The following is a 25220-nucleotide window of genomic DNA, read 5'->3' as shown; positions in this document are numbered from 1 at the left end:
CACATGCATGCTCTCTTGCTCACTCTCGCACGCTCTCTTGCCCACTCTCGTACGCTCTCTTGCTCACTCTTGCATTTCTCTCTTGCTCACTCTCGCCCGCTCTCTTGCTCACTCTCGCCCGCTCTCTTGCTCACTCTCGCCCGCTCTCTTGCTCGCTCACGCATATTCGCTCTCGCACACTCTCTTGCTCGCTCTTGCACGCTCTCTTGCTCGCTCTTGCACGCTCTCTTGCTCGCTCTCGCACACTCTCTTGCTCGCTCTCGCACGCTCTCTTGCTCACTCTTGCACGTTCTCTTGCTCACTCTCGCACGCTCTCGCTCACACACGCTCTCTTGCTCACACTCGCACACACTCTTGCTCACTCTCGCACGCTCTCTTGCTCACTCTCGCACGCTCTCTTGCTCACTCTCGCACGCTCTCTTGCTCACTCTCGCACGCTCTCTTTCTCACTCTCGCACGCTCTCTTGCTCACTCTCGCACGCTCTCTTGCTCACGCACGCTCTCTTGCTCACGCACGCTCTCTTGCTCACTCTCGCACGCTCTCTTGCTCACTCTCGCATTCTCTCTTGCTCACTCTCGCACGTTCTCTTGCTCACTCTTGCACGTTCTCTTGCTCACTCTCGCACGCTCTCTTGCTCACATGCATGCTCTCTTGCTCACTCTCGCACGCTCTCTTGCCCACTCTCGTACGCTCTCTTGCTCACTCTTGCATTTCTCTCTTGCTCACTCTTGCACGCTCTCTTGCTCACACGAATGCTCTCTTGCTCACACTCACACACTCTCTTGCTCACACTCGCACGCGCTCTTGCTCACTCTCGCACGCTCTCTTGCCCACTCTCGTACGCTCTCTTGCTCACTCTCGTACGCTCTCTTGCTCACTCTCGCACGCTCTCTTGCTCACTCTCGCACGCTCTCCTGCTCACTCGTATGCTCTCCTGCTCACTCGCACGCTCTCTTGCTCACTCGCACGCTCTTGCTCACTTTCGCACGCTCTCTTGCTCACTTTCGCACGCTCTATTGCTCACTCTCGCATGCTCTCTTGCTCACTCTCGCATGCTCTCTTGCTCACACTCATGCTCTCTTTCGCTCACATGTATTCTCACACATTCTCTCTCGCTCTCGCATTCTCTTTCTCGCTCTCACACGTTCTCTCTCTCGCTGTCACACGTTCTCTCCCTTGCTCCCTTGTTCTCTCCCCTGCGTTCTCTCGCCCACGCGGACTCTCGCGCTCTCAAGCGCTGTCTCGCTCTCTCGTGCTGTCTCGCTCGCTCTCACGCACTGTCTCGCTCGCTTGCATGCGCTCTTGCTTGCTCGCTGTGACGCGCTCTCACTCTGGCGTGCTCACTCACCCGCTGTGGCGCACTCTCTCTTGTTCGTCTAGCATGTACTCATTTGCTCTGGCGTGCTCGATCACTCTGGCGTGCACTGTTTCGCTCGTTCGCTCTGGTGTGCTCTCTTGTTGGCTGGCTCTGGTGCGCTCTTTCGCTCGCTCACATTGGCACGCTAACCCGCTGGTCCGCACCGGTGCACATTCTCTCGTCCACTCCAGTGCACGCTCTCTGGTCCGCTCCGGCGCGCTCGCTCGTCCATACGCCTGAGCTCGCTCATCCAGTCTCCTGCGCTCGCTCGTTCGCACGCTCGCCCTCTCTCTCTTGCCGTAAAGACTTGACTGGTTTATATAATGTCCTTTCTGCGATCCATACCTGGTCTGACCTACATGTGACTCCAGACCCACCCGTAGCAATGTGGTTTTCTCTTAAGTGCCTTCTGAAATGTTCAGTTCAAGAGCTGTTGGGGAGGGAAACAAATGATAATACGCTCATTTACAGTAAAGTTGTGGATGGAAAAGGCCTTGCTCACAATTGAGAGGACATATTAGGGGAATAATGGGTGGTTGTGAGTGGTTTGTTTTGTTTTAACGGGATAACAGAAGGTTGTCTGAATTTTGTTTTGTGAACAGAGAGAATTCAGACTGATGCAACAGCTTTCACAATGTTGGGTTACTTAAATGAGTATCTAAACCTCAAAAAACAAGCAGCAGAGGCATATCACAGGTAAGGATACAAGTTTAGAAAAAGTAATACTCTAAGACAAATGTACATTAATGCTCCTGAGTTACTTTGAAGTTGCTCCCTCATATACAGTAGATAATGAGCAATTCATAAGCCTATCTTCGGAATTAAAAATCATCTTGTGCCCATTGTGTCAGAAATGCCTGATCCCAGGCGCTTGCCAAAAGTTAGCTCTTTGTGGGTATAGCAAGATAAAGTCAATGACAGAAACACAGAAATAAACCTGGTCTTAATACAAAACTGCAAGGGCAATTTTGCAACCGGTTCAGAATTTTATTAAATAATAATAAATAAATAATCTTTATTATTATCCAAGTAGGTTTACATTAGCACTGCAATGAAGTTAGCGTGAAAATCCCATAGCCCTGGCCTGGTCTGCCTAGGGCTAGGGCTTTGTCCAGCAGTATCATGACTTCTAACTTAATGTATTATAATCCTTTAGATATGAAGGTTGACATTCATTAGCCTTTTTGTTTACTTTTGCATATGTTTGTGCCATTTTAATGACCAATGGCCATGGGCTTCTCCCCACCCCAAATCTGTATCTCAATTCGAACGTATTCTGATCTATCCTTCATAGTGCAAAGTGGATCACACCATGTTTGCCTCCATTGAAATCCATTTGCCATGGATTTGCTGATTCACTTAATCTGTCAGTATTTTGGTAACAATATGCTTTCAACTTACACTGCTTACAATACTGCCTATCTTCCTTCGTTGGCAGATTTGGGTATGTAGCGCTGTAAACCAGCAATCTAAGTTGTTCACAAACACCACGAATGGTTGAGGCCCAATACAGATCTTCAGGGTGTTCTTGGCTCCAAATGGATCAGAAAGACATATGGGTGAGGTCACAGGGATGGATTACAGCCTTGGTTTGCATTATTGTACAAGTTGCTGTTGGGCAGTATGAATCTACCCCAGTGGTAGTGGGCATGGAATTCATTTATGGGAGCAAATGACACCACTGAACTTGAATTTATAACTACATTAGCTAAATTTACTTGCTGTCGAAAGAGCATGGGCGGGATTCTCCGTTGCCCGATTCCAAAATCGGGAACAGCGATCGGGCGGAGAATGGGTCCTAACGCCGGTTTGACGCCTCCAAACGGCGTCATCGAGACATGCGCTGCACGCAGTCTCAACCCCGTTTGAATATCGGCATCGGGCCCACCCACGATGCTCCGCCTCCAATGGTCCGAGTTCCCGACGGCCCAGGCCACGTGTGGCCTCAGCGGTCATGAGCCTGGCATGGCGGCTGCGGAGAGAGAGAAGGCGGGCGGACAGTGTCCAGCACCATCATACTCCACCAAGAGCCGTGCGCTGCTGTGTGGGCTTCTGCCAGGGCTGGGGGGAGTAGTTGGGGGTGGCCAGGAGGTGGGCTGTGGGGTCTGAGTGGATGGGTACACGGTCCAGCACAACCGGCGCCATCTTTTTCGGTGCATGTGGGGAGTGTCTGTGTACACGCGGCTGCAACTTGTCAGCCTGTGCATGTCCAGTACGGACCCGGCGATTCTCCCACTGTTTTTCTCGCGGTCCGCGGCTGTTACACGCGGCGTCGGTGCTAGCCCCTCACCAGTAGCGGAATTGGTGCGGGTGCGGTGCCAATTTTTCCGTCATGAAACACCACGGATCCTCCGTTGGTGTTAGTACTTAGACGCAAGAATGGAAAATCCAACTCTATATTTTAACCAAATATTTTGTGAAGTGGACATGCAGAAGAATTCTGTGCAAAAGCAGGATGGATAAAACAATGGGCTCGATTACGAAACACGGTACTAGCTGAGAACTTTGGAATTGCTCTGAGATTTCTCTGCCTGTAATGAATCATATAGAGATGTAAATTCACTCATTGCATTTATGGAAGAGATTAGAGTTTTACATCAAATTGGCAAATATGTTACTCTGCTGGCACGCTTCTCAGTTAAATTTCAAAATTTCTTCTATACCCCAAACCACCAAATAATATTGTGAGAAAACACTACAGCGATACAATATACTCCTAAAATCTTTACTTTCGGGCAGGCAATTGTTTGCACGTCACTTTAGCAAAATGAATAGTTCTTAATCCAGGAAATATCAATGTTCTCTCTAATTCGAGATTTTGGGTGCATTCAACAGAAACATTTCAAAGTGTCCTTTTGGGTGAGTTTGGCGGGGTGTTCCTCTACGGCTGCGTTCGTGAGATTGCTGCCCACATTCAATGGCACTTAGTGCCAAAAATGAGCCCCACCAGCTTATCTCCATTACTGGTGTCTCGCTGTCTGATTCGCCGGACACGTGCCTCAGCTTTTTGCCCCTAACATGGGGGCGCTGATTTTAAATGCTTCCTCATAACTCACACCCAGTCAACACGCAAGCGTGGCAGCATGCACATCTGCTTTGGGAATACCAATTTGGCCAGGTGGGGATTTGGGTGCGGAAGGAGGGACATTGGCGGGTGGGAAGGTCGAAAATGGCGGAGGGAAGGAGACAAATGGGTGTGGGGCCTTCCTGGTCCTCTTGGTGTTTGGATCCTTTCCCCCCGCCACCTGTCCTCCGGCTCCTCCCCGGACTCATCCTCTTCCTCAGGCTCCTTCTAGTATGCCTCCTCCTCCTCAGATGAGGCCGAATGTCCCCTCCCTCCTACTCCAGCATGTCATCCTGCTATGGTGCCAGGTTACAGAGGGCATAGCAGACCGGCACAAAGCGGGAAACACTCTTGGGGGTGTACTGCAGGGCACCACCAGAGTGGTCCAGGCATCGGAACCATGTTTTCAGCAGTTCGACAGACCACTCAACAACAGCACGGGTGGCAACATAGGCTTCATTATAACGGGTCTCTGTGTCTGTCTGAGGCCTCCAGACAAACGTCGTCAGCCAGGACTTCGGCGGATTTCCCTTGTCCCCCAAGAGCCAACCGGTCATCCTGGGGTGGTCCTCAATGACGTCGGGGATCTTCGATTCCCTCAGGATGTAGCTGTCATGCACGCTCCCTGGGTAGTGGGGACAGAAGTGCATCGTATAGAGGTGGTGATCGCACACAATCTGAACATTCAGGGAGTGTAACCCCTTCCTGTAATGGCATTCGCTGATGCCGTGATATAGGTCGACATGCCTGCCATCTATTGCTCCCTGGACCTGGGGCATCTCTGCAATGGTGTAGAATCCTGCAACCCGGGCATCTTGGTGGGCCTGATCCAACTCAAAGGCAATAAAATCTCCCAGTTCTGTTCTTTTGGCAGGGAGTGTCTTGCTGCACAACACAATACCTTTAGAAGGTTACTTGGCTATAAACTCTGCATTTACAGCTAAATGTCATTTCTTAGGACCACATTGGTCGAGTTTGGGCTTTTATTTGGTCTGAAATCTCTGTTCTTTCCCATAGGATCAAAACAGGGCTGGAAACCTTAAGCATGAAATAAACATGCAAAGTTAAGTTTTTAGTGGGCATCTTAAATGGGGTAAACATACATCAGGGGCGGGATTCTCCGTAATCGGCGCGATGTCCGCCGACCGGCGCCAAAAACAGCGCGAATCAGTCCGGCATCGTGCCGCCCCAAAGGTGCGGAATTCTCCACATCTTATGGGGCCGAGCCCTTACCTTACCCAGCCCGCGCCGGACTGATTTCCGCCCCGCCAGCTGGCGGGAAAGGCCTTTGGTGCCCCGCCAGCTGGCGCGGAAATGACTTTGCGGGAGCGTCAGCGGACACTCATGGCATTCCCGCGCATGCGCAGTGGAGTGGGTCTCTTCCGCCTCCGCCATAGTGGAGACCATGGCGAAGGCGGAAGGAAAAGAGTGCCCCCATGGCACAGGCCCGCCCGCAGATCGGTGGGCCCCGATCACGGGCCAGGCCACCGTGGGGGCACCGGCTGGCGTGGGTTGACAGCGGCGGGACTTCGGCCCATCGTGGACCGGAGAATCGGCGGGGGATTCCCGCCAACCGGCGCGGCGCGATTCCCGCCCCCGCCGAATATCCGGTGGCGGAGAATTCGCGACACGGCGGGGGCGGGATTCACACCGGCCCCCAGCGATGCTCCGACCCGGTGGGGAGTCGGAGAATCGCGCTCTAGAAGTGAACTCCCTGTAGACTTCCTCTCCCCTTTAATGAACAGCTCATTGAATTAAAAGGTGAGAAGGTGGATTGATGGGTGGTATCATTGACCTATGCTGTGATATCTCTGTGTCACAAACTTACCACACAAGGATCAGAATTAAACAAATTCGCAATACTATGTCATCAACAACAATTTTTGGTTATATTCATATCTTGAACATAATGAAAAGTTCCTAGGTGCTTCACAAAAGAATATGTCAATATCAGAACAGATGATGAAAAGCCAAAGAATCAAGGATTTTGTTCTTCAAATGACAAGTTTGCAGAAAAAAAGCAGTTGTTGCTGAAGCTCTGGGTTATCATTACCTGATGGAACCATCATTCAATGTGGTATGTTCCATGTCCATGCTGGAGACATGCGGATGGCACTGATTTGCATGTATTTTATGGTGAGCTGTGTTGCTTGCCATACCCTTCATGGGGATCTGATATCCACAGGAAAACCTTTTTTCTCAAAACAAGTATTTATTAATTTCATTTTCAGAGTAGTTGTGCTATTACAGAATACTGAAGATGAAGAAAAACTTAAGTATGCTCAGAGAAATTGGATTCGAGCTTTATGGTAAGTTATAAGTGACTTGTGTGTCTGGTGAGTATTCAGACGATTATCTTCATCATTTTATTTCTGTCATTAAACATTATTAATATATATATTTAAAATTGAATGTTCCAATCAATATTTTTTAATGATGTTTATGTCATGAACATTGGCTGCATCTAGTTGATCTTACTTTTCTGTTAACTTTATCTTCAATGATTCTCAAACTCTAATGTGCTTCGAAAAAATCTTGTATGAAGTTCTTGTCTTTTGATTCTGAGTTTGTGTTTTGATGTTTCTTCAGCGATTCGTATATATATTTATAAAATGTGCATAAACACAATGCAATATTCCCATTCTATTTAGAATCACAATCGTAGAGGTCTATAGCACAGAAAAGGCACTTCGGCCCATCTTGTCTGCATGGTGAAAAACAACCACCTAAGTATTGTTACAAAACCCTGGGCTAGTGCGCGGTCAATTCCAGCCCCACAGGCCCTGGAGTCCCAACACAAGTGAATTAACCAATAATTTGTATAAAAATTCCCAAATTCTCTGGCCTTTGGCTGCCCAATAATTTATGTTCACCAGGTTTGTAAGTTGAAACACAATTACTGTTTATTTATAACTGAAATAAAGATGAAATATGCAGTAATTGCAGCTGGATAACAAGCAAGTTCCGCTACTATCCCTTTTACTGTCCCACCCTCTACCCACACACACAAGACAAACACGGAGGGGTGGAAAGGGATAAAATAATATGGGGTAAGGGCAAAAGAAAAGAGTCCTTGCTTCAGGAGATGAGTTCTTTGCAGCAGGCTTTCCTCTCAACTCGTTGGTTTATTGAAGCGTCTGGTTTAGAGTTAGTGATTGCAGAGCAATTTATTCAGTACTCACAAGCAGGAGGCTTTCTCCTGAGCGACACCTTAGCTTTTATTAAACTGAGCCTTCAACTTGAAGGTTCACCTTCAGGCATGATTCTTTCTTGAGACCTTTAGCCTCGCATCAAACCTGGCTTCCAGGCCGTGGTTTGACTTGATCCTTTGCAGTTTCGAGAAAATCACATCCAGGCTTGCTAGGGAGAGTGAAGAGCTCTTACCCAGAATTTTTAGAAAAGATACACCTGATCAGAGAGAGAGAGAGAGAGAGACTTGGAACTGCTCCTTCCAAGCTTCAGAACCAAAAGTGAAACCAGAAACTCAGCCTTGTTTCTGAAAAACATCTGTGAGATCAGAACCAGTCATCATTGGTTACCGGGCCAAGCACAGCATTTCGAGCCAGTTCATTGACCACCAGCCAAGTCGGTCAAAGCGAGTCATCACTGATCTCTCCTGCTGCAATCCTCTGCTTGAATTAAAGGCACAGGCCAGGTACAAGTTGCTTTGCTTTAAAGTCATAGGTCCATTAATCATCCATGAATCAAAATGGTAATTGAAAAAAATAAAAGTAAGGGAATAGACAGTAACAAACAGGAGGGTCCTTGTGTATTTCCAGCATTTTGCTCATAGCCTTCACAAGTGCACATCTAAATACTACTTAAATGTTTTGAAGATCTCTGCCTCCACCACCCTTCGAAGCAGTGAGTTCCAGACTCCCACCACCCTCTGGGTTAAAATGTTTTTCCTCACATCCCCTCTAAACCTCCTGCTCCTTACTTTAAATCTATGCTCCCTGATCATTGATCGCTCCACCAAGGCGAAACGTTTCTTCCTGTCTACTCTATACCCCTCATAATTTTATGTATTACTAACTTAGTGTATTGAAATAAAGAGTATTGCCCTCACTGTTGGTACCATTCTCAACAGTATTCCGGAACTGCAATTCGAAAAGCTTTAGAATATTTTCCAATTCAGTCATCCCTTACTCACTTGTGTAGCTCTTAAAATTTATCCTAATCTATTTGGTTTGTTTGTTTTCTGGTGATTGCTCACTTTACGAAATGAAAATCTGTGCTTCTAGATTTCTGTATACCGTCCTCTATATCTGCGTCTGCAGATCAGACAAATTCTCAAGTGCGTGAATATTTCTTAATGGGATTTCAGCTGAAAATTTATGTTGGGATATTCTGATCTGTTACAAAATAAGCTATTAAATTATTATACAGCTTAATCTTTGAAAAGATTTGCCCTGTCCATATTTTCCCATTTATTAGCCTTTCTTCCATTCAGTGCTTCACCTTCTATCGCAATTCAGAGAAAGATCTCCTTTTTAAACCTTTGCAATACGATTTCCAGAAAAGAGATTGAGGCTCATATTCATAATCGCTCAATTTCTGCTCATTTCTAGACACCAATAACTCCATCTTCTTGAAATCTTATCCTTTCATGACAAATGCTGTCCTCGTGCCTAATCCAATAATTTCACCACTTCCTATATGGACAAGAGTGCATGCGTTTAAAATTCCTTCCCAAATGTTACTTGATTTGGGTCCCAGCTAAAGTGGAGGCGGCAGATGCTGAAAATAGTGGCACCAATCAATATAGTGATTTCCTGCCACCATTCTCTCACTGGCAATTCTCATCAGGATGTGGTGGGGGAGATCAGTCCCCAGACAGACCCAATTCACAAATTTGTCCAATTAAGCTAGTCAAATGGTTAATTGAGAGCTTGTAGAGAGCTATTTAGTGAGAGCAGGCTACATTCTGGGTCAGGAACAGATCAGATACTGGGGTAGCATGTAGCACAAGTGATTAGCACTGTGGCTTCACAGCGCCAGGGTCCCAGGTTCGATTCCCTGCTGGGTCACTGTCCGTGCGGAGTCTGCATGTTCTCCCCATGTCTGTGTGGGTTTCCTCTGGATGCTCCGATTTCCTCCCACAGGCCAAAAACGTGCAGGTTAGGTAGATTGGCCATGATAAATTGCCCTTAGTGACCGCAAAAGGTTAGACGGGGTTATTGGGTTACAGGGATAGGGTGGAAGTGAGGGCTTAAGTGGGTCGGTGCAAACTCGACGGGCCGAATGGACTCCTTCTGCACTGTATGTTCTATGTCTATGTTAATACATGCTGGGGGTTACCATGGATCAGAAATTGAACTGGACTAGCCATATTAATACTGTGGCTACTAGGGCAGGTCAAAGGCTAGGAATCCTACCGCGAATAACTCGCCTTCTGACCTCCCAAAGCCTATTCACCATCTACAAGGCATAAATCTGGAATACTGCCTGGATGAATGCAGCTCCACCAACATTCAAGAAACTCAACACCATCCAGGACAAAGCAGCCTGCTTGATTGCTCCTCCTTCCACAAACATTCAAACCCTCCACCACCAACGAACAGTGGCAGCCATGTGTACCATGTACAAGATGCACTGCAGTAACTCGCCAAGGTTCCTTAGACAGCACCTTCCAAACCCACGACCACCACCATCTAGAAGGACAAGAACAGCAGATACCTGGGAATCTCAACACCTGGAGGTTCTCCCCCCGAGTCACAATAACCCTGACTTGGACATATATCACCTTCCTTCAGTGAAGCTGGGGCAAAATCCTGGAACTCCCTCCCTAACGCCACAGTGGGTGTATCTGCACCTCTGGGACTGCAGAGGTTCAAGAAGGCAACTCGCCACCACCTTCTGAAGGGCAACTCGAGATGAGCAATAAATGGCCTGGACCAGTGATGCCCACATCCTGTAAAATAATTTTTAAAAAGATGGCATCACAGCAAGAGGCAATCATGGGGAAGTGGAGGTGAGGCCACAATCAGATCAGTCATGATATTACAAAATGGCAGAGCTGACTCCAGGGTCCTCCTGCTCTTAACCCAAATGTATGTTTGTATGTTACTCTACAGCCAGATGGTCACAAGAGAATTTCACCCTTGTGGAGGAAAACCCCTCACCACACAGCACTTAAAAAAAAATTTAGAGTACTCAATTCTTTTTTTTTCCAATTATGCGGCAATTTAGCGTGGCCAATTCACCTACTCTGCACATCTTTTGGGTTGTGGGGGCGAAACACACGCAAACACTGGGAGAATGTGCAAACTCCACACGGACAGTGACCCAGAGCCGGGATCGAACTGGGACCTCGGTGCCGTGAAGCAGCTGTGCTAACCACTGCACCACCATGCTGCCCTAAACAACACTGTTGGCCATACTCTGCCAGCCACCATCATAAACACTCTGCACTATTTGGCCTCTAGGTCAATTGTGGATCAACTGCATACTTTGGTGGCACGTCACTATTAGCTTCACACCATTGATTCTCACAGATTACTGATGCCCTTTTTGCCAGAGCCAGACAGTACATTCATTTCCAGGATGTTGGGACCTTGCAGGCACAAAGAGCTATGGATTTTGCCTCCATTGCTGGATTTCTCCCAAGTTGCAGGGTGTCATTGATTGCACTTGTATATGGCCTTCAGAGATCTGAGTGACAGCCCAATAAGATTCATTAACAGGAAAAGATGCCATTGCCTCGCATTCAACTAGTCTGCAACACATGAATGACCTGTGAATAAAGTCATTGAACCCTTGCACCCGGTTCCTTCTGACCACATTGCTCGTATTCTCACCCACCTCTATCCATGTCTACTTGGGGTAGGAGGTTGGCCTTCTGCTACTACCCTTGGGGAAAGGACCTCCCTCCTCTTGTTCACTGCCTCAGGGATCCAGGTCTGCCAATGTGAAGGGAAGGTAACCTTGCCCCAGGTTCCAGCCCTCTGCCTTTCCTGTTCCAAGTCTGCCACTGCTACTGAATGAGTAAAACAGCTGCCACAGCATTGGGAGCCATGGTGATTAAATTGGGCCAGACTCATTAAGTACAGCCTCCAATCCCACTCCTGTAGCTGCTCATAGACCCCTCGACTTCCACTCCAGCCAATTAATAGGCTGCCCCATGATAAACAGTTGGCAAATATATTAATACACTGACATCTGTAGCCTAGTTAACAGATCCCTGGTTCTGTTGCTGAATATGTTGGATTAAATCATGCCCCATATCCCAATATTTTCGGTTTTTTAAATAATTTCTTGGTGACTGCTATGTTCAGAGCTGTTACCTTGATGGCATAACCAAAGGCCACAATCCTGTCAGCTGCACTATCTGAAGAGCTTTGGTCATTGCTGTATGTATTTACCTTGTGGATTGGAACACATAGTTTGAAAATGACCTTGCCACTGCATCAAAGTAATCCATTTATTCTTCAGTACTGCAGGTCAATATCAAGATGCTATCCAGGCACACATGTTAAACCCACTTGTGGAGTTTGATGACATTGTTAGTCTTGCTCTGGCTTACTGGAAAGATGGGCCTCTTCAGGAGAGTGCCAAAGGTAAATATAGTGTTGGCGAGAATGGAGTACTTGGAGTGTCTGCAAATTTGACATTTCTGTGTAAAACGTACAGTATTTATTATTCCAGATGTATAGATTTGCATCTCAGTTTAACCGTTATCATTCTATGCAAGACATACTTGGCTGTTTATAAACAAAATTAACATAGCCTGGACTTTGAGGTCAGCAGTGACGTGACAGTGGTCTCTGCTAATTTAAAAACAAAAGCTGCCCTCAAAGCTCATCAATCTCTGTGGTGTGGATTTCCGTTTACCCGGTATTAGTTTGAATCTAATGTCAAGTCGGGTGGATCTCCAGGCATCCAGCAACAGTAATGTCATCAATCAGGTGAGCAGCAAATTGCACTGGATCATTCTCACAAAACTGCAAGGGAGTAAAATGTACCAATTATTCTTCACTTTTGAATATAATTTTACACAGTGAAATAAGTGATTAGGACAAACGTGTATGACCAAGGTCGCAACTGAGATATCATAAACGTCAACATGTATCTATTTTATAAATATGTGGAACTTCATAAGAGAAAAATTTGATATTCCATTAATAACATTTTCAGGCGTAATTATAAACATAGAACCCTGTTTAAAACCCAGCTGCACCTCATTTAACAATGTGTAACTTTTTTGAGATGTTTCACAGCAATACTATCGGGATAAGAGACAAGTTCACATCAGTGATTGCTGCCAGAGGAAACTAATAAGTGCATATCTGGGGAAGCATAGAATCAGTGACAACAACTTCTCAATTTCCATGTTTAACTGCCCATGTGTGCATTCCAGAAGTCGTTACCAGTTTGAAAGGAGTAATGACCGTGAACAGTAATAACAACCATAATAGTTTTGCCATCTTACTGGCACAGAATTCTAACTATCCCCAAAGAGGGCTGAAAGAGATTCCTAATATCAGTCACTTTTTAGCCTAATTCCTGGTTTAGCATTTCAACATAGTAAATCAATAAAATGCCAGTTTGAAGGAAGTGATTTAATATTTTCAATTTATTGCAATAAGTTTGATTAATGAACTCTTGCATACTATAATCCTATTGGTATCTTGAAATTTGTTAATCAAGTTATTGCAATTGTTCCAGTTATGCAGAGTGTTCACTTTTTACTGTGATGACATGTTTTAAGTTGAGGTTTATGCGCATTTTTGGCTTATTTATGTTTTGACAGCTTATGAAAAGGCTTTAACTATTGCTCGCACAGAGAAAGAGAAGGCTCATATAATGATTGCACTTGCAATGATCGCTTTCAAGGAGGGCAGAATGGACAATGCTAAAACTTTACTCTTTAAATGGTAAATATCCCCTCCTGCTTCAGGTACCGTGCCCTAAGAGGGTGTTGGCAGCCATAATCTTCTATTTGGATTGGTCTGTGATTATGCTTGGCAAAGTACTGTAGTGATTTTTCCATTACTTTCTGCAGGATGGCTGACCCGGAAACATTCCCATTCTTACTGCCTTCCGTCGGGCGTATTGTAAAGATTTGTAGGCTAATCAATTTATTCGGCCATGTCATAGAGTTTTGCAGCATAGAAAGAGGCCCTTCAGCCTGTTGTGTCTGTGCCATTAAGCACCTATTCTATTCCTATTTTCCAGCATTTTGTCTGTAGCCTTGTATGCTTTGGCATTTCAAGTGCTCATCTAAATGCTTCTTAAATGTTGTGAGGATTCCCATCTCTACCACCTTTTCAGGCAGGGAGTTCTAGATTCCGCCACCCTCTGGGTGAATATGTTTTTCCTCAAGTCCCCTCTAAATCATCTGCCTCTTACCTTAAATATATGTCCCCTGACTATTGACCCCTCTACTAAGAGTTTCTTCCTATCCACCCTATCGTATGTTCCTCGTAATTTTATTGACCTCTATCAAGACCCTCTCTGCCTTCTCTGCTCTTGAGGAAAACAATCTGCATGAATACCTGGGCCTTGGGGAGTTTCTTACTGGTTTAGTCCATACTTGAATTATTTTTAGCACTGGGAAACTGAACTCCGAGATCTGGCTGCCATTTTGAATAATTTTTCAGTGAGCTTGTGGATCCCCCACATCCCCCACCCATGGGCAATGTAACCCCCCACACACACAAGCACCATCCCACCCCTCCCCCCACCCAAGTAAGGACACCCCACTATGGGGTCCCCGGGGCTCCCCTCCTCAAGTCCCCTAACAGCAACCGCTCCCTTCCAAGGACCCGCACCCCCCAACCTCCCGGAGGCCCCTACTTACCTGTTCTGCACACCCCCACCCTTCAAACCCTCCATTCTCCTTTGATGGGCATGGCCCCCCTCTGCCCTGGACCATGGCAGTGACACCCTGGCACCCCTGCCCTGACACCCAGACAGTGCTCCTGCCAGTTTGGCAGTGCCAATGTGCCAGTTGGGTAATGCCAGGTTGCCTATGTTCCAGGGGGTGGGCCAGGAAGCTGCATGGAGTTCCTTAGCCTGACCAGACAGGATTTTCCGATAGCCCGGGAGGCCCCCTGGGTGCCATTCAGCCTGGTCCAAGTTTGTGTGGACCAGCGCTGAACGGCGCTTGGCTATGCCCTCACTAGGGCGGCCGGTGGGTGCTGGGTAAGTTCGCCGAGGTCGGTTTAAAACTGGCTTTGGCGCGCACCGTTTGGTCTCTGACGCCTGACAGGACTTTAGTGAATCCCACAGTGTTGAAGACTGTCGGGAAGCCTGCGAGAGGGCTCTCCAGGCAATCACCAGCCGCATCGTGCTTGGGGGAGAGCGTAACGCGGCCAGTGGATCGCACCCAATGTTTCAGCATGCTGACCCTTCATCAGCGGAGTATTTCCAACATTTTCTGTTTAAGATTTAAGGGGCGGTACTGTGGCACAGTGGTTAGCACTGCTGCCTCACAGCGCAGGGACCTGGGTTCGATTCCAGCCTTGGGTGACTGCGTGGAATTTGCATGTTTTCTCTGTGTCTATGAGTTTTCACCAGGTGCTCCGGTTTTCTCCCACTGTCAAAGATGTGCAGGCTAGTTGGATTGGCCATGCTAAATTGCCCTATCGTGTCCAACGGGGATAGGGCAGGAGAGTGGGGCTAGTTAGGGTACTCTTTCAGAGGGTCAGTGCAAACTGCTTGGGCCAAATGACCCCCTTCTGCACTGTAAGGATTCTATGGATTTTCAGCGTCCACAATATTTTGCTTTTGTAATATGGATCCCTGCCCACCCGACTATAGTATTGCAGCCAATGGGGCAGGAAATGTTCTGCCCCATCCCAATAATTTTGACATGATTTTAACTTCAGTTCTACATATGATAGACATTGGTGAGACCACACCTGGAGTATTGTGCACAGTTTTGACCTCTTATTTGAGGAAAGGTGTAGTGGCAGTGGAGGCAGTTCAGAGGAGATTCACTGGATTGATTCCAGAGGTGAGGGGTTTGTCTTATGTAAAGAGATTGAACCATTTCGGCCAATACTTTAGAGTTTAGAAGAATGGGGGCTGATCAAATTGAGGTATACAAGATGATAAAAGGTATGGATAAAGCAGACGTGGGGCGGTTACTTCTTCTTGAGGACCGGATGCTTCCTCTTGTGCAGCGGATGCTTCCTCTTGTGCACCGGATGCTTCCTCTTGTGCACCGGATGCTTCCTCTTGTGCACCGGATGCTTCCTCTTGTGCACCGGATGCTTCCTCTTGTGCACCGGATGCTTCCTCTTGTGCACCGGATGCTTCCTCTTGTGCACCGGATGCTTCCTCTTGTGCACCGGATGCTTCCTCTTGTGCACCGGATGCTTCCTCTTGTGCACCGGATGCTTCCTCTTGTGCACCGGATGCTTCCTCTTGTGCACCGGATGCTTCCTCTTGTGCACCGGATGCTTCCTCTTGTGCACCGGATGCTTCCTCTTGTGCACCGGATGCTTCCTCTTGTGCACCGGATGCTTCCTCTTGTGCACCGGATGCTTCCTCTTGTGCACCGGATGCTTCCTCTTGTGCACCGGATGCTTCCTCTTGTGCACCGGATGCTTCCTCTTGTGCACCGGATGCTTCCTCTTGTGCACCGGATGCTTCCTCTTGTGCACCGGATGCTTCCTCTTGTGCACCGGATGCTTCCTCTTGTGCACCGGATGCTTCCTCTTGTGCACCGGATGCTTCCTCTTGTGCACCGGATGCTTCCTCTTGTGCACCGGATGCTTCCTCTTGTGCACCGGATGCTTCCTCTTGTGCACCGGATGCTTCCTCTTGTGCACCGGATGCTTCCTCTTGTGCACCGGATGCTTCCTCTTGTGCACCGGATGCTTCCTCTTGTGCACCGGATGCTTCCTCTTGTGCACCGGATGCTTCCTCTTGTGCACCGGATGCTTCCTCTTGTGCACCGGATGCTTCCTCTTGTGCACCGGATGCTTCCTCTTGTGCACCGGATGCTTCCTCTTGTGCACCGGATGCTTCCTCTTGTGCACCGGATGCTTCCTCTTGTGCACCGGATGCTTCCTCTTGTGCACCGGATGCTTCCTCTTGTGCACCGGATGCTTCCTCTTGTGCACCGGATGCTTCCTCTTGTGCACCGGATGCTTCCTCTTGTGCACCGGATGCTTCCTCTTGTGCACCGGATGCTTCCTCTTGTGCACCGGATGCTTCCTCTTGTGCACCGGATGCTTCCTCTTGTGCACCGGATGCTTCCTCTTGTGCACCGGATGCTTCCTCTTGTGCACCGGATGCTTCCTCTTGTGCACCGGATGCTTCCTCTTGTGCACCGGATGCTTCCTCTTGTGCACCGGATGCTTCCTCTTGTGGAGCGGATGCTTCCTCTTGTGGAGCGGATGCTTCCTCGTGTGCACCGGATGCTTCCTCGTGTGCACCGGATGCTTCCTCTTGTGGAGCGGATGCTTCCTCTTGTGGAGCGGATGTTTCCTCTTGTGCACCGGATGCTTCCTCTTGTGCACCGGATGCTTCCTCTTGTGCACCGGATGCTTCCTCTTGTGCACCGGATGCTTCCTCTTGTGCACCGGATGCTTCCTCTTGTGCACCGGATGCTTCCTCTTGTGCACCGGATGCTTCCTCTTGTGCACCGGATGCTTCCTCTTGTGCAGCGGTTGCTTCTTCTTGTGGAGCGGATGCTTCCTCTTGTGGAGCGGATGCTTCCTCTTGTGGAGCGGATGCTTCCTCTTGTGGAGCGGATGCTTCCTCTTGTGCACCGGATGCTTCCTCTTGTGCACCGGATGCTTCCTCTTGTGCACCGGATGCTTCCTCTTGTGCACCGGATGCTTCCTCTTGTGCACCGGATGCTTCCTCTTGTGCACCGGATGCTTCCTCTTGTGCACCGGATGCTTCCTCTTGTGCACCGGATGCTTCCTCTTGTGCACCGGATGCTTCCTCTTGTGGAGCGGATGCTTCCTCTTGTGGAGCGGATGCTTCCTCTTGTGGAGCGGATGCTTCCTCGTGTGCACCGGATGCTTCCTCGTGTGCACCGGATGCTTCCTCGTGTGCACCGGATGCTTCCTCGTGTGCACCGGATGCTTCCTCGTGTGCACCGGATGCTTCCTCTTGTGCACCGGATGCTTCCTCTTGTGCACCGGATGCTTCCTCTTGTGCACCGGATGCTTCCTCTTGTGCACCGGATGCTTCCTCTTGTGCACCGGATGCTTCCTCTTGTGCACCGGATGCTTCCTCTTGTGCAGCGGTTGCTTCTTCTTGTGGAGCGGATGCTTCCTCTTGTGGAGCGGCTGCTTCCTCTTGTGGAGCGGATGTTTCCTCTTGTGGAGCGGATGCTTCCTCTTGTGCACCGGATGCTTCCTCTTGTGGAGCGGATGCTTCCTCTTGTGGAGCGGATGCTCCCTCTTGTGCACCGGATGCTTCCTCTTGTGCACCGGATGCTTCCTCTTGTGGAGCGGATGCTTCCTCTTGTGGAGCGGATGCTCCCTCTTGTGCACCGGATGCTCCCTCTTGTGCACCGGATGCTTCCTCTTGTGCACCGGATGCTTCCTCTTGTGCACCGGATGCTTCCTCTTGTGCACCGGATGCTTCCTCTTGTGGAGCGGATGCTTCCTCTTGTGGAGCGGATGCTTCCTCTTGTGGAGCGGATGCTCCCTCGTGTGGACCGGATGCTTCCTCGTGTGGACCGGATGCTTCCTCGTGTGGACCGGATGCTTCCTCGTGTGGACCGGATGCTTCCTCGTGTGGACCGGATGCTTCCTCTTCTGGAGCGGATGCATCAGCTTGTGGACCGGTTGCTTCCTCTTGTGCAGCGGATGCTTCCTCTTGTGCAGCGGATGCTTCCTCTTGTGCAGCGGATGCTTCCTCTTGTGCAGCGGATGCTTCCTCTTGTGCAGCGGATGCTTCCTCTTGTGCAGCGGATGCTTCCTCTTGTGGACCGGATGCTTCCTCTTGTGGACCGGATGCCTCCTCTTGTGGAGCGGATGCCTCCTCTTGTGGACCGGATGCTTCCTCTTGTGGACCGGATGCTTCCTCTTGAGGACCGGATGCTTCCTCTTGTGCAGCGGATGCTTCCTCTTGTGCAGCGGATGCTTCCTCTTGTGCAGCGGATGCTTCCTCTTGTGGAGCGGATGCTCCCTCGTGTGGACCGGATGCTTCCTCGTGTGGACCGGATGCTTCCTCGTGTGGACCGGATGCTTCCTCGTGTGGACCGGATGCTTCCTCGTGTGGACCGGATGCTTCCTCGTGTGGACCGGATGCTTCCTCTTCTGGAGCGGATGCATCAGCTTGTGGACCGGTTGCTTCCTCTTGTGCAGCGGATGCTTCCTCTTGTGCAGCGGATGCTTCCTCTTGTGCAGCGGATGCTTCCTCTTGTGCAGCGGATGCTTCCTCTTGTGCAGCGGATGCTTCCTCTTGTGCAGCGGATGCTTCCTCTTGTGCAGCGGATGCTTCCTCTTGTGGACCGGATGCTTCCTCTTGTGGACCGGATGCCTCCTCTTGTGGAGCGGATGCCTCCTCTTGTGGACCGGATGCTTCCTCTTGTGGACCGGATGCTTCCTCTTGAGGACCGGATGCTTCCTCTTGTGCAGCGGATGCTTCCTCTTGTGCAGCGGATGCTTCCTCTTGTGCAGCGGATGCTTCCTCTTGTGCAGCGGATGCTTCCTCTTGTGCAGCGGATGCTTCCTCTTGTGGACCGGTTGCTTCCTCTTGTGGAGCGGATGCTTCAACTTGTGGAGCGGATGCTTCAACTTGTGCAGCGGATGCTTCCTCTTGTGCAGCGGATGCTTCCTCTTGTGGAGCGGATGCTTCCTCTTGTGGAGCGGATGCTTCCACTTGTGGAGCGGATGCTTCAACTTGTGGAGCGGATGCTTCAACTTGTGCAGCGGATGCTTCCTCTTTTGGGACATTTTAGAACAAGAGGTCATAGTCATAGAATAAGAGGTAGCAAATTTGAAATGGAGTTGAGGAGAAACTACTTCTCCCAAAGGGTTGTGAATTTGCTACACCAGAGTCCGCGTAGTGTTGGGATAGTGAGTAAACTTAAGGCGAAGATTTCTAATTGGTAATGGATTGAAAGGTTATGGAGAATGGGCAGGACGGTGGAGTTAAGGCCAGGGTGAGATTAGCCATAATCGAATGGCGGAGCTCAATGGGCCAAATGGCCTAATTCTGCTCCTATATCTTATTAACTTAGGAACATAGAAACAGAAGTAGACATTTATCCCCTTGAGTCTGTACTAGCATTCAGTTGAGACCATGGCTGATCTGCAGTGTGACTCCATACATTAATTGCATAGCCTTTGCCCCTGTCCCTTAGTCCTTTTGACCAACAAAAAATCTATCGATCTCCGATTTATAAATTACAATTGTTCCAGCATCAATTGCCATTTGTGAAAGGGAGTTCCAACTTCTGTCACTCTTTGCATGCAAATGTGTTTCCGGATTTAAGTCTTGAAAGGTCTGGTTTTAATTTTTAAACTGTTTATGGGCCTGCATTTTGTATGCAAAATGATGTAAGATTTACTTAATTACGGTGGTGGCACATGATTATAATCCATATACATAAAGTTTGAAAGACAGGACCCCATGTAAATTATTCTTCCTTGCTGCTTTCTTTCTTTAATGTATTGAATAATTTTGGATGCATTAGATAAAGGCTGCCAATCTGGAATACTTGCATCACAGAATAGCATAAACTGCAAAGTTCATTTTCTGCTGTTAATTCTACTTTTTATTTATTTTGTTAAAAGTTCAATGCTGAAGGAGCCCAGTATAGAAAGTCTACAGGCTTTGTGTGCTCTGGGCCTGTCGAAGAAGGATACCACCCTTGCCACAGCAGCACTTAATGAACTGTTCAAACATGTGGACAAAATCAATTCAACCTATGAAACCTGCCTTCTTTCTTCAGGAATGTTTTATTTGCAAGCTAACAGTGTAGCTGTGCAGAGACAGGCTGCCAAAGCTATTCATTGGTAAGGAAAATTAATGTAAACCGATATGTTATTACGCAGATGAGAATTTGTAATTTTTTACAAAAAAATGATCATTTGAAATAAGAGTGTATTAGGTCCCTATAGTATATATCCCCACAACAGAATTATTACCATATATATATTGCATACACCGTTTTGATTATTTGTAGTGATATTACAGTAGATCCTGTGTTCATTACTTCAACATGACTTCTAACTCTCATACCTAGCACAAAGAAGGATGGTTGTGGCGGTTGCAGGTCAGTAATCTCAGTCCCAGGTCATTACTGCAGGAGTTTCTCAGGCCCAACCATCTTCAGCTGCTTCATCAATTACTTCTTCCCAACATGAGGTTCGATGTTGGGTGTTCACTGATGATTGCATAATTTTCAGCACCATTTGCGACTCCTCAGACACTGATGCAGTCCACGTACAAATGCAGAAATATCTGGACTATCCAGGCTTGGCTGACAAGTGGCAAGTGACATCTGTGCCACACAAGTGCCAGCCAATTAGAGAGAACCATTACCTCTTGACATTTAGTGGCATTACTATCACTGAATCCCCCACTATCAACATGCTGAGGATTACCATTGACCAGACACTGAACTGAACTAGCCGTATCTGTCTGTGGCTGCGAGAGCAGGTCAGAGGGCTAGGAATCCTGCGGTAAGTAACCCATCTCCTGACTCCCCAAAGCCTGTCCACCAACTACAAGGAACAAGTCAGGAGTGTGATGGAATACTCCCCCACTTGCCTGGATGAGTGCAGCTCCAACAACACTCAAGAAGCTTGACACCATCCAGGACAAAGCAGTCCACTTGATTGGTACCCCTTCTACAAACACTCCCTCCACCACCGATGCACAGTAGCAGCAGTGTGTACCATCCACAAGATGCAGTGCAGGAACTCACCAAGTTTCCTTGGGTAGCACCTTCCAACCCATGACCACTACAATCTTGGACAAGGGGAGCAGTTACACAGGAACACCACCACCTGGAAGTTTCCCTCCAAGTCACTCACCATCCTGACTTGGAAATATATAACCGTTCCTTCATTGTCTTTGGGTCAAAATGCTGGACCCCTCTCTCTAATAACACAGTAAGAAGTCTTCCATCACCAGGTTAAAGTCCCAACAGGTTTGTTTCGAATCACTAGTTTTTGGAGCACTGCTCCTTCCTCGGGTGAATGAAGAGGTAGGTTCCAGAAACATATATATAGACAAAGTCAAAGATGCAGATGATACAGCGGCCGCTGACAGCATTCCCGCGCATGCGCAGTGGAGGGAGTCTCTTCCGCCTCCGCCATGGTGGAGACCGTGGCTGAGGCGGAAGGGAAAGAGTGCCCCCACGGCACAGGCCCGCCCGCGGATCGGTGGGCCCCGATCGCGGGCCAGGCCACCATGGGGGCACCCCCTGGGGCCAGATCGCCCCGCGCCCCCCACAGGACCCCGGAGCCCGCCCGTGCCGCCTTGTCCCGCCGGTAAGGTAGGTGGTTCAATTTACGCCTGTGGGACAGGCATTTTGGCGGCGGGACTTCGGCCCATCCGGGCCGGAGAATCGAGCGGGAGGGCCCGCCAACCGGCACGGCGCGATTCCCGCCCCCGCCGAATATCCGGTGCCGGAGACTTCGGCAACCAGCGGGATTCACGCCAGCCCCCGGCGATTCTCCGACCCGGCGGGGGGTCGGAGAACTTCGCTCCTGGTGTTGTAAGACTTCTTACTGTGCTCACCCCAGTCCAACGCCAGCATCTCCACATCATGTATAATAACACAGTGGGTGAACTCGCGCCACATGGATTACAATGTTCATGAAGGTTCAAGGAGGCAACTCACCACCACCTTCTCTAGGGTAATTTTGATAGGCAACAGTTGGTGACTCACGTCCCATATTTTTTTTTCAAAACATTGCTATCTATTTTGAAATGATAAATGTTGGGATACAGTCTAATTAAAAGACTTCAATTTAGTTGGCATTCACATTCTGTTCGGAGCTATTCCAAATTTGTCTTTGCAGCTTTACATTTATAACATTTGTTTTAAATGTTATTTATTACTCCTAATCAGAATTACATTTGTGTTTGACACTTAAGAGGACTAATAACATTTTCTTTATGAACCATTGTGGAAGAATTGATTTATATCTTCTGTAAATTTGTGGCTAAAAATAAAAGTACAATGAAACTGACCATAAAAATCATATTTAGTGCAGGTTAGATTGAGTTTCAACAACTTTAATATAGTGGGTTATTTTAAGTAAAATGTATTTTTTCCTTTATTCATTTATGGGATGTGGGTGTCGCTGGTTAGGCCGGCATTTTTTGCCCATCCCTAGTTGCCCTTCAGAAGGTGGTGTTGGTGAGTTGTCTTCTTGAACCACTACAGGGAGGGAGTTCCAGGATGTTGTCCCAGCAACATATTTCCAAGTCAGGGTTTTGAGTATCTTGGAGGGGAACCTCCAGATGGTGGAGTTTCCAGGTATCTGCTGCTCTTGTCCTTCTAGATGGTGGTGGTCGTGGGTTTAGAACTAGTCTGTGACACTAGTCTCCCAACTGTGGCACAAGCCTCAGAGTTAAAAAGGAAGACTTCACCAGGGTCGACAGGCCTGGGTTTTGCCGTTGTCGTTTCCGGTACCAAGTGGTCCGTTCAGTTTCATTCCTTTTTAGGGTACCCAATTATTTTTTTTTCCCAAATAAGGGCCAAACCGAATCTGCGCATATTTGTGTTCAGGGGTGAGACCCACACAGACACGGGGAGAAGTTGCAAACTCCACACAGAGTGCCCAGGATCGAACCTGGGTCCTCAGCTGTGAGACAGCAGTGCTAACCACTGTGCCGCCCTAGCTTCATTCCTTCTTTGTGTTTTTGTAGCGGTTGACTATAACTGAGTCAGATAAGGATGGCAGATTTCCTTCCCTTTGAGGGCATGAGTAACCAAATGGGTTTTTAAGACAATCGTTTCATGGTTGTTTAAGACAATTGTTTCATGGTTGTCATTAGACTTTTAATTCCAGATATTTTATTGAGTTTAAATTCCATCACCTACCCTGGTGGGATTCGAACCCGGGTCCCCAGATCATTATCCTGGGTCTCTGGAATACAAGTCCAATGACAATACCACTATGTCACCGTCACCCCATGTAACTTAGCTCCCCATATAATTTACGTTAGTTTATGCTTAAGTAGTTTAATTATTAGATCTTCTAGGATGTAGCAGTTGTCTGCATTAAGTGAAGGGCTTCATAGATGCACGATGATGATGTGAATTTTCCAAATAATTAACGATTACTTAAAACAAATTTTAATCCAAAAACAATTGAGACAAAACTTACATAAATGACAATGTGACTTACAAAATTTTAAGAGCCCACCAGGATTGGGCAAAATTATGTACATCAGAAAGCAGGCTGTACAGTCTCAGTGGCATAAATATTACAGGGTCATTACAATTAGCTAGGAACAAGTGCAAAGCTTAATTGAAGCTGTGGTATTTTGAGTGCATGGAGTTTTACTTGGTAAATTTATGATCGTGATTATTTACAGCTCCATCCTTTCCGAAAGCTGAAAGGGGAGAGGCATAGGAAAAGATAGGAAAAGCTATATGATAGCAAACTAAAGAGATTGCTTGAAATGGGGTTTGCAGCCAAGTGATGAAGCAGGTCCAGCATTTTATCATTTGTTCACTGGCTGCGAAAGTAGTGCTGATGAGTCGCAAGGCGAGTGGCCATATTTAGTTTATAAGTGTACAACCTATATGGGCCAGAGTGGCTGGAAGGAGTGAGAAGCTACTGCTTGGTACCTTTAACATTGTGTAGAATTTAATCCATCCTGTTGCAGCAGGAAACATGGCAGCTAGGCCCAATTGTTTAACAAGAGAAGCTGCGTAACAATCTCTGGTGCAGAAAAACGTCTCACGATTTAAGTCTAAGATGGGAAGGGGCCCATGTGAGTTAATGTCAATTGGGCTAATTAAAACACCAATTGGCACCAATTATCCTGAGCCTACTGGAATTTTAATGGTGGAATTAAATGGAGGTCCCGTCAGGCATTATGTGCCCAACCATGGGCCTCAGCATTAGGACAGGGGTAGGCTGCTGAAATCAAGCCTCTGTCCTTGCCTCTGTGCCACTCTTACCCTCCCCTGGAGCCCCTCCCTGTGACCCCACTCACTTGAATCCAACATTTCAGTGACAATTCTGGTGAAGTCCTGAGAGCACTACCAGGAGCAGCCACCATTCCTGACGGTGCTGCTGTCAATGGAGAATTCCTGACCTGGAGAATGCCATCGCAGAACTGAGAGTCATTTAATGCGGTTGGACTTCCGCACAGAAGTGATACGGCTTTCCCAATGGTTCTCCAGCCAGCGAGCAGAACCCACTCCAGGAACATTAAATTCCATCCGTTGTCTGTGCTGCAGGTTCTGACGGCAGATATCTGGTCTTCGTTTACCTGGAACCTGCCTTTGGTCATTACCGGTTTTTGATGATGGTATCTTAGTGGGGTAAGATGAACTCTGTAATCAAAAAGTATATTCCATAAGTTTTATTTTACCCACTTCTTGTTGCTGTGAAAAACAGTCTCAATTTTGAAATATATACACTTGCGCCTTTTGGGGGATTCTCATGCAACTTACATACCTGAATATTGTGCAATCTCCTATCAAAAATTGTATTTGTAGGTTAACTGTAAAACCTATAACTATGTTACAAATGTTTAAAACATTCTCTTTCAGCAATCCAGCTGATCCCGCCCTTTGGACATTATTATCCAGACTTGTTCCTCAACATACTCCCCAAATGGCAGAAGTAAGTTAGCAATATTTGTATTTAAAATCCTGTGATGTAGGATATTTTTTTTGGAGTATT

General features: G+C 47.7%; 1 protein-coding gene across 6 annotated transcripts in view; it reads left to right on the top strand.

Annotated features, from left to right (window-relative positions):
- Positions 1 to 25220, top strand: part of skic3 (SKI3 subunit of superkiller complex) — a 165551-nt gene that overhangs the window by 120259 nt on the left and 20072 nt on the right. For all 6 annotated transcript variants that reach the window (XM_072516311.1, XM_072516309.1, XM_072516310.1 and 3 more), the window contains 6 exons: positions 1961 to 2054; positions 6654 to 6731; positions 11857 to 11981; positions 13175 to 13298; positions 20136 to 20357; positions 25088 to 25160. In XM_072516311.1, the coding sequence (XP_072372412.1) occupies positions 1961 to 2054; positions 6654 to 6731; positions 11857 to 11981; positions 13175 to 13298; positions 20136 to 20357; positions 25088 to 25160 (716 nt within the window). The remainder of the gene's footprint in view (positions 1 to 1960; positions 2055 to 6653; positions 6732 to 11856; positions 11982 to 13174; positions 13299 to 20135; positions 20358 to 25087; positions 25161 to 25220) is intronic.

This window comes from Scyliorhinus torazame, chromosome 9, assembly GCF_047496885.1.
Source record: "Scyliorhinus torazame isolate Kashiwa2021f chromosome 9, sScyTor2.1, whole genome shotgun sequence".
NCBI lineage: Eukaryota > Metazoa > Chordata > Chondrichthyes > Carcharhiniformes > Scyliorhinidae > Scyliorhinus > Scyliorhinus torazame.
The sequence above is the reverse complement of the archived record's forward strand: the minus strand, read 5'-3'. Positions and strand labels throughout refer to the sequence as shown.